Source organism: Ochlerotatus camptorhynchus, unplaced genomic scaffold, assembly GCF_037179485.1.
Source record: "Ochlerotatus camptorhynchus isolate MF236.1 unplaced genomic scaffold, CSIRO-AGI_Acam_v1.1 ptg000274l, whole genome shotgun sequence".
NCBI classification, from domain to species: domain Eukaryota; kingdom Metazoa; phylum Arthropoda; class Insecta; order Diptera; family Culicidae; genus Ochlerotatus; species Ochlerotatus camptorhynchus.
In genome coordinates this window covers 7,295,013-7,304,845 of record NW_027040763.1, presented here as the reverse complement: position 1 = coordinate 7,304,845, position 9,833 = coordinate 7,295,013, and the positions used below count along the sequence as shown (strand labels likewise).

General features: G+C 48.8%; 1 protein-coding gene across 14 annotated transcripts in view; it reads right to left on the bottom strand.

Annotated features, from left to right (window-relative positions):
- Positions 1-471: 471 nt before the first annotated feature.
- kis (kismet) overlaps positions 472-9,833 on the bottom strand; it is a 95,094-nt gene continuing 85,732 nt past the window's right edge. For 11 of the 14 annotated variants that reach the window (XM_065227422.1, XM_065227423.1, XM_065227421.1 and 8 more), the window contains 6 exons: positions 8,255-8,650; positions 7,819-7,994; positions 6,438-7,747; positions 5,839-6,378; positions 5,301-5,526; positions 472-5,217 (listed from right to left, as the gene is read on the bottom strand). In XM_065227422.1, coding sequence (XP_065083494.1) covers positions 714-5,217; positions 5,301-5,526; positions 5,839-6,378; positions 6,438-7,747; positions 7,819-7,994; positions 8,255-8,650 — 7,152 coding nt within the window. In that variant the 3' untranslated portion in view covers positions 472-713. The remainder of the gene's footprint in view (positions 5,218-5,300; positions 5,527-5,838; positions 6,379-6,437; positions 7,748-7,818; positions 7,995-8,254; positions 8,651-9,833) is intronic. The other 3 variants (XM_065227432.1, XM_065227433.1, XM_065227427.1) reach the window with 2 other exon arrangements.

The window sequence follows — 9,833 nt, the reverse complement described above, 5'->3', positions numbered from 1 at the left end:
TTTTTATTTTATTTTTGAATGGCTGATGATGGGGACGCGAAATTATCTACTAGTCTGACAGTTGGCTATTTTACACCGTTTGCTTCTTTTTTGTTTGTTTTTTTTTTTTACTCTACGTCTTACGCGCTACTAAGACAAAGATTATAGTACACAAATAACAGGTTTTAAGGGTAGATCTATTTTTGATAAGATGTCAAGCACTTTAAAACGGTTGAAATTGCTTCTTCGCCGGCTTTGGTCCGGCAGACGATTCTCGCACTATCACAAGAGTCGGTCTCCAAGGCAATCCCCCACAAGAATATCCACAGCATGTTTACTCTAAGATCACCATCGAAAGCTTCTCTTACGCGCTTCGATGTCCAGCTGGCAAAAGCAATCGCACGAGAGCAATTTCAACCCTGCCAAAGCCTTTTGATTCTAGTTTTTTTTTTCTTGTTTTAGTTTAATCCTAGAGATGTTTCCTTTACTGTCTACCACAAGTACTTCGCATCTTTTCTGCTCTTCCTGCCCAGCGAATAAATTACATTTTACGTCACAATTTTTGTTTTGTATCTTTTTTTACACCCTACTTAATTTCATCCCTCATTTACTATATTTATACCGAAAAAAGAAATACACTTTTCTCTCCTAATATCAACCGCCTAAAACTTCCTCTACATGAACAAACAAAAACTTTCAACCTAAAATTATAAGCGTCATTTACTCATTTTTAGTCAAATTGGTTGCTGGTCATCCTTATCGGAATGGTCCTGCTGATCCTTCGACAAGTTGAGTGACCCCTCAGCCTGGGCAGCAGCTGCTGCTGCGGCTGCAGCGGCGGCGGCCGCCTTAGCTTCCGCTGCCATTCGTGCCGCAGCAGCTGCCGCCTGTCGTCCCGCACTGGATCGTAGCTCTCGCTTCCGTTCCGGAACTCCCACCGTTAGGTCCAGATCCTCACCGCTACGTCGTCGCTTGGACCGAGTTGCTCGTCGACCGCCGGTTGATGGGGTCAAGGTCGGTGCACTGCTGGACTCTCCACCGGAAGAGCTAGCCGCATCGGTACTGGAACGAGTGGATTTTCTCGTCGATGCCAAATCGGCTGCCTTTTCGTGATCGGATTTACCCGCATCTTCCGAAGGTTGTTCCGTCGAGTGACGCTGGCTCCGGCGCGAAGCACGACGTTCATGCCGTTCCGCTTCATCGTGATGCTGTTGTTCGGATTGTTCTTGATGGTGTTCTTCCTTCTGCTGTTGGTGTAGTTCAACAGGGGTTTCGTCCATTGGTCTGGGCGCTTCCATTTCCTCCGGTTGTCGGTGTCCGACTTCCGGTTCAATAGGTTCGTCTTCTACGGGAGCGGTTTTTTCTAGTGCTCGTTCGCTCTCTTCCCGCTCCCTACGACGTTTGTGTCGTAGTTCTCGAGCATGAGCTTGCTCTTGTTCGTGTTGTTCCTTTTGCTGTTGATGCTGCTGTTGCTGTTGTTCTTCCAGCAACTTCTTCTGCTCTGCTATCCTTTGTTGCTCCAACAATCGTTGAGCTTCTTGCGCTTCCTGAAGCTTCTTCATCTGCTCTTGTTGAAGGAGCTTTTGCTTCTGCTTCAGCAGCATAATCTGTTTCTGAGGATCATCCTCGTCGTTCAGAACATTACCGGATTTCGACAGCTTCGATGGTGCTATCAAGTCCTCCAGATCCATCTCCTGATTGTGGGCAGTATCTACCACCGTTACCGAAGGCGTCGGTATCGAATTCGACGCCGATGCCGAGGATGATGTTGAGAGATTCTGAGGCGCTGTTGACGTCGGTGTTACCGTAGTGGAGCTCGACGAACTCTTGCTCAAATCAGCCGCCATATCCGCCGACCGCATGCTTCGCTCATTCCGTTCGGCCCGCTCCGCTCTTTCTGCCAGCCGTTCAGTACGCTCTCGTTCCCGTTCCCGTTCTCGTTCACGATCACGATCACGATCGCGGTCGCGTTCACGATCTCGATCACCCATGCTGGAAGTCGATGAAGTCGACAAAGCTGCCGGACTCTTGGCACTGAGATTCAACGATCCACCACCACCGCCGGACGAGGATGATGAGGACGTTCCTGGCATTCCCACGGGAGATGCCAACGAGATTGTCGTTTGTGAAGGAAGCGATGCCGCTATACTAGCAGCAGCTACCGGAGTCAATGTCACCTTATCGATGCTAGCTAACGAATCGGTTGAAGACCTGGTCCTGGAGCTCTTCATGTCATCTTGTTGGGACGATCCTCCGCCTCCCATCATCAGGGTCTTCGGGTCTAGCTTGGACAGATGGTGCTGCAATTGTTGCTGTTGCTGCTGCTGTTGCTGGGAATCATGTCTCGAAGAAGACGTTGTTCTCTTCGAATCTGAGGTTGACGAAGTCGACGATGAAGTCGGTATCAACGAAATCGCAGGACCAACTCCCAAGCTTCTCGCCAGCAGTTCAATAGGATTCTTGCTCAACTGTTCGAATGCTTCTTTTAGCTCTTGATCACGGGATTTCTTCGAACCGGATGAAGATCCTGCCGCGGCGCTGGCAGACAGGGCTTGAGCGGCCATTTCAGCGAATAACGCTTGACTAAACTCAGGTGGCAGTGGAAGTTGAAGGTCCTTAGCGCTCATGGCTGCAGCCGCCGCTGCTGCTGCGGCAGCGGCTGATGCATTTGCTGCAGCTGCACTACTACTGCTGCTGCTGTTCTTCGACGATGATCCATGTCCGGAAGAGGAACGTTCCGATGACGATCCTGGCATTTTACCGGTGGCAAATGCTTGCATGGCTGCCAAGTCCGACGGGAAGGCTCCTTGCGATAGTGTTTCCAAAATTTTCCTTCTTTCACGTTCCAGTTTCTCCAGGGCTTGTTTATTCGCCTGCTGAGCGGCAGAACTTTCCCTGGCTCGCTTATCAGAAGCACTGGAACCACTACTCCTGCCACTTTGGCTAATATCCAAACCAGCAGATCGTGTCAGCGAATCCAGCAAATGTTTGTCATGCGGCAGCAGAAGTTGCTGGAGTTGCGCAGCTTCCAATGCGGCCTGCTGGGCAGCCGCTGCTTGCTGGCTTGACAAACTTGAACTTCGGTTTGATTTATTGCCTGGTGATGAGGACGACTGCTGGGAACCTCCGCTCATTCCCCGAGAACCGCTTTGCTTTGACTGGGACTGGCGTGAAGTCGTCGGAGAGGAAGTCGTGCTTGTCGTTATACCACTTGTTCCCAATCCAGCTCCGGGAATTCCGTATGGGTTCAACCCACCGAGTCCAAGCGGTGTGTACAGTAGACTTGGATTCGGGAAGAAGAATGGGAACTGACTGTTTGCTGCTGCAGCTGCCGCCGCCGCTGCCGCTGCCTGTTGAGAGTTGGAATTCTTGCTAGAACTCTGCTGCGATGAAGATGACGAACCGGATCCATCGGGTTTTCTCGATTTACTGGAACCGCCACCTCCACCTTTACTTTGAGTACCGCCAGTTGCAGCTGCAAGAGCCGTTGTTGGATCTAATCCTGCAGCAGCCATCATTGCCGCTAGGCTTTGTGCATCCATTCCGGAGAGGCCGGGTAGACCAGCCAAACTGGCGAAGAGATTCATGTTGTTCAGATTTCCAAGTCCACCCAGTCCAGCCAGTCCAGGCATGCCACCAAACGGCATCGCTAGCAGTGGATTCTTCGGATCGAAACTGCCCAATCCAGGAATGCTAGATAGCAGATTGGCATTCAGTCCTGCTAGTTGCGCGAATTGCATATTGGCAGCACTGTTACTGCTATGCTTTTTCGATGCGGCCGAAGAAGATTGCTGGCTGTTGCCTCCACCGCTGCCATACTGACCACTCTGGGATGCCATGGGCGAAGATGCTGATGACGATCGCATCTGTTTGGAGGAGCTAGACGAAGGGCTTCCCGAGTCGGATGGCGAAGATTTCGAGTGCGTCATAGGGCTAGGAGGAAGGGTGATAGATTCCGCCCATTTCGGGTCAATTTCGTAAGCTGGATTGTCCTGCAGCCACTGAGTAAGCCGCTTCAATTGAGGCGCTTTGTTTCCGGTCAAACGTTTGCCATTGATCTTATTGATAACGGATACGTATTCCTCCCCGGTGAGATTCTTCCAGTTGAATGCCATTGGATTGCTATCAGCTTGCTGCTGTTGTTGTTGTTGTTGTTGCTGCTGCTGCTGCTGCTGTTGTTGTTGTTGTTGTTGCTGCTGCTGTTGCTGTTGCTGCTGAGAATGGTGATGTTGCTGAAGACTGCTGCCAGCATTCCTCGTCGATCTGGAAGATGTCGGAGTCGTTGCCTGTGATTGTGAAGTAGATGAAGACGATCTTCGCGATGTTCTCGATAGGTAGTCCATTCCCATGGCGTGCTCAGCAGTGAGAGCTGCCGTTTGTTCAGCCAACCATTTGTTCACCTTGGCATCGTGCGCTGAACCGTACTGACCTAGTTTGGAGCTTAGTTCCGCAGCTTGTTTCATTTCTGCAAACATCACTTCATAGGCCTTTCGCTGCGGTGAGTTGGCTGGCAGTGATTGGATCAATTTTTGCTGTTGTTTCAAGAATGCCTGCTGCTCAGCTTGAGCCGCCTGGGCAAACAGTGCATTCAGACTGTCCTTCGTCGAAAGAGCTCCCATACCGGACATGTTTTGTAGGGCAGCCAGTCCACTGTTCGAGCTGGTAGAACTGGACGATCCTTGGCCGCTCTTGGATGTTCCCGGAACACTCGTAACCGTAATAGTGAACGGTTTCTGCGGAGGCTGTTGACTGACCGACGAAGGTGCACTTGCCGGTGTAACGGAAACACTGGGCGGAATCTGGGGCTTCTTCATCGAACTTCCGGAGAAGCTTCCACCCGGAGGAGTTGGATCGCCGAAGATCGTCTTCTGCTCCTTGGCAGCGGACAACCCCAACACAATCTCGTCCAGCTTCCTTCGCTTCTTTTCCTTGCCCAGCGGAGGCTCCTCGATCGGAACGCTCACGTTGTTCTTCTTCATCAACTTCGACAGCATGTCGTTCAGTTTACCTTTGCCAGCAGCTGCCGCCGCTGCCACTGCTGCCGATGGTGATTGCATTGAAGAACCACCGCCACCGGCACTCGTAATACTGATACTGGTAGACGATAATCCGCGACCGCTGCTGCCGCTGCCATAGTCACTGGATTTGCTCTTTTTACCAATCGAAAAGTCCTGCGCTTCGCTCAGGTCCATCGGACTCTTGAGCATGTCCGCCATGTTGACCTTCGGTAAGCTGTATCTGTAATGTGACGTAAGAAAGAAATCAAAGTTTAGAAAGATTTCAATTTTCGGCCTGATCTGCTGCTGCAAACTGGAACCTACCCTGAGGACAAATCAATTGGCGTCAGCGTACTGGAAGTGCCCGGAATAAGAGTGGGCTTCGAGTAGCTCATGGGATTGCGAGAACCGTGTTGATGGGCTGGTGGCGGTTGCAGTACGTTCGAGTTTGACGAACTGCTGCGACGGGCATCAACGATATCATCGTCGTTCCAGGAAAGTCCGCTGGCCGACTGCAGCTGCTGTTGCTGTGACTTACTGCCAGGTGTGACTGCAATTCGAAAAGGGATTGACGAATTTCATTAAATATTGATCCTTCGGAAAACGATCGAGATGGAAGGAACATCGAAATCAACTATAGGGGTAGAGTTTACGACATCAATTGAATTTTGATTTCACAGAAGAAAAAAAAGCGACTAATTGGAGAATTTTGTATCGGCATGATTCTGCCAAAGCGGATGCAAGAGTTTCATTTGAATTGAGATCTGGCGAATATTGCCTTGCATCCACTTCGAACGGAATTCCAAAGAAATCAACTTAAAATATAATAAAAAGAAGGTGTAAGCCAATTGATTATGTTTACCTGGACTCTGAGTATTATTCAACAAAGCATGCAATTTGGCCCTTTCTGTTTCAACATCAATAGCAATGTGTCTCTTGCGTTTCTTACTTGACGAAAGCGAAACATTGGCGGCGGCAGCGGCGGCTGCAGCAGCCGCAGCTGCCATTTGACTTTGACTTAAGCCTTGTGTACCACCTGCTCCCGACCCACTGCCTCCAAGACCCACAGCAGAGAGGGCGGCAGCCGTTTGTGCATTCAGAGCCGCTTGGCTTATCTGTTTCGCCCCGGCGTGATCGGTTGTGATTGTAATCACGTCCGGCGTGCTGGAGGTTGACCGCCGGGTATCAGCGTCCACTGAAATGATACGCTTGATTGTCTCGTGTAGTGGAATATCCAGATCAATGCCCAGACATCCGGTGTAGGCTGAGTAGGATTTGCCCACTGGCCATTCTCCGTGCTCGATACAGTAGATGATGTGACCAACGCGACGCTCCAGTGCGAAATCCCGGAACCATTTCACGATCATTGAGGTGTCAATCATGCTGGCGAATTTACTCATATCTGCAATAAAATCAAAGTTAATTTCAAAGTGCATCGCTTCAAATAACCAATCAACTTACTTTTGAAGTCTTCCTTAGAAACACTGTTATCAAGCTGCTTTAGCTTCATCAACGGTTGGAAAACCTCGAGATCTGGGAAGCGAGCCTTCAACTCGGCGGCTTGCTTCGAGCATTTCTCCTCCTCCGTCAATACTTTCGGTTTGACGTCAGTAATTTTCTGTTCGTCCAGTATGATTACATCGGGAGATGATTCCCGTTCGGTATCCGATTTCTTGGACGTTTCCGTGTCTTCCTTCTTGGTTGAGGAGCAAGCTTCCTGGTGATCCATTGTCGGCTTTTCGTCGGACTTGACTTCATCAGATTTTTCCTCCCTTTCGGCAGAATCTTTCTCTGCTAGCGTGTCCTTTTCTTCGCACCTTTCTTCCTTGGACTCGGCATTTTCATCTTCAGAAGCTTTTTCTTTCGGATCTTTCTCTTCCGAATCAACTTCCATGGCTTCTGGTTTCACTTCCTTTTCGGTAGGTTTCGATTCCTCTTCTTCATCTAGATCTGCTGTCTCCTTCTTATTATCTATAACCTTTTCAGACGCATCCTTTGGCTCCTCGTCTACTTCCATTTTCTTCTCCGCTTCTGTGGATGTCTCGTCGGATTTCTCCTCCTTAACTTCCTCTTTGAGTTCCTTGTCGGTTTCATCCGAAAGTTCTCCTTCGTGCTTCATTTCCTCACCCTCTTTCTTGACCTCATCTTCAACTTTAACTTCTGCTTTCTGTTCAACTTCGTCTGTCTCGGATTCCTTTTCAACCTGCGATTCTTGCGTTTCCTTCTTGACCGGAATCTTTTCGATCTTCAGTGATCCGTCACCCTTCTCAAGTTTCAGCGCTAGCTCGGCCTTTTCGGCTGCTTCCGCTTTGGCGGCTTGCATTTTCATCAACTGCTGATTTTGCAGTTGAATTTGCATTTCCAGATTTTGCAGATATTTCTTAGCTGCCTCGTAGAAGGGGAACTCCGGATCGGCTAGGATCAGTTGTTCTGACCGATAGATACCGTGCTTGAGCACCGCTCGAAGCAGTTCCCGATCGTGTTTACCCGAAATCCACCAATCCGGTGTATCCAGGTTGTTCTCACACAGCTTGATGTTCTCCTCCAGCTTGGGATGCTTGATGATTTCACGGGCCCTCGAGAGCAGCTCCAACCGATCGAGAATCAGCTTGGCGTGGTCTTCGGTCACATCGTCCACCAATCCTTCCAAGTTCTTCTCGTCGTCGTTCAGCTTAACGCCGGCCTGGCGCTTGCACATCGCGATGAATACTTTGTAGAAATCGCTCAGATTTTCGTCCGACTTCTTGTCCAGCTTCGCGTACACTTTGAACCTACCGATATTTGTAAGATTGCTCGTAAGATGATCGTCGTAGATTGCAGCCACGGGGAAAAAAAACCTTACCTTGACCAATCCGGTGTCGGGACCGATGTGTTCGACAGCAGGTCAATTCCGTATCCAGTGAGAACGCGGATGAATTCATTTTCTTCGCGGCGAGACCACTTCTTGGGAATCTGCTCCAAACGGACACGTTCTCGTTCACGCATGACCTGTTCCGTTTTTTCGCGTCGTTCCATTTTCTGGAATTGAACGAACCCAAAATTTAGTGCTCTTCAATTCTTCAATTCTTTCGAGTGGAGTGTAATTGAAACTCAAGATTGAAAATTTTGGACATCTACTACCAAACTAATAAAGACAATACACTACAAATAACCGCCACCAGACGTAGGATTGAGAATAACAAAAAGGAAATACTGTTTACCAATCATCGAAACGAAAAAGCTTTCTATAATTAATATTTCAATCAACCCATTTTCCGATCCCACCATTTCATACTAACCAAGTACATGGCCAACTTTTGCAGATCGAGATTCGCCAGCTGCGAAGCATCGGCCGGATTGAGGCCCAGGCCCAGGCTAAGCATCAGACTGAAGTCGGCTGCCGTTGGCATTCCACTGGTCGGGGTGGTCCCACCCAGCGAGAAACCCCCAGCGCCGGCCGATGCTTGCTGCTGTTGGCTCTTGCTCAATCCGCTAGTGCCAGCGTAGGAGGTGGAAGCGCCGCCGGCGCCTCCGAGCCCGGAAAGCGACTGCTGCATTTGGACCGATTGGGACTGCTGCTGGTGCTGCGGAGTGAGACTACCGCTCATGACCGGTCCGGGGGTGGTACACGGCGTCGACGGGTTCGACGACGATTGGCCACCCATCGAAGATGCCGGCGGTACGATCGCCTGGAGCTGGGTAGGTGATATTTGGTTTGCGTTCAAGTCAAGAACAGCGCAGCACAGGGATGCCAAGAAAAGACGGGGAATATAAGGTCATTTGTGTCGATATTTGGTCGATTTGATGAAATTTTCATGGATTATGGAGCAGAAAGTGTGAGGCAAGCGCATTATGGGGAGGAATGAAATGAAAATGGGGTATGAATCAGCAATGGTAAATGGACAGCAAATATTTCAGAGCGTATAAAAACAAATAATATGTGGGGGGATTTGTCAACAAGGATGTGTAGTTTTTATTGCGTAGTAATGATTTTTCCCGGCGTCGTGCCATTATTCGGCCTAATGTCGCTAAACCGAATAGGTCATTGGAGTGAATGTGAAAAAAAGTAAAGTACTGGACTACACGGTTCATTTCCATTAGAAACGGAAGTAACTTTTTATTTCAATAAAGAAACTAGTGATATTCATCATGTAATTACATGAATGTTACGTGACTTTTCACATACATTTATTTGGACACATATTTTATGGTAGGATTTGCAATTATTTGAAATTTTACACGGACCAGTGCTGTAAATTCTCAAAATCATTTGAACATTTTTGATGAAAATGAGAAAAGCAGCTATTCGCTATCAAAGGGGACCTCCTCCTCCGAATGGGTGATATCAGTTGCTTAGTCATTTGACGAAGGCATGGATCATTCCAGAACAACATGTGAAAAGGGCATACAAGCTTTTTGTAAACAAACCTTTGTAGGCCCTTTCCTCACCAACCGAGGGTCGCCCACGCAAACCAGCACCCCTACCCGGTGATGTTAAAGGTTTGCGTTGGTGTCATATGGGTGGCGAGAAAAGGGCATAAGAAGGTTTGTTTACAAAAAGCTTGTATGCCCTTTTCACATGTTGTTCTGGCATTCTCATTTGAGAAACGCTATATATCATTCCATTGAGTGTAACCTACACACAAACGGAGCTCTGGTCGACATTCCGGCGAAAAAGTTAAGCCAACCCGACACCAACCTGACTTCTATCAAACCCCAACCCGCTGTTGACCCGACATAAACCCAAAATTGACTCTACAACAACACGACATTGGGTCGACATCGACCTTAAATTAGCCTTACATTGATCCGACATGGGGTCGACTTGTCTGTTCGGGACCATCCACTGTCGTGACTGAGTGACTCAATTGACAGTGA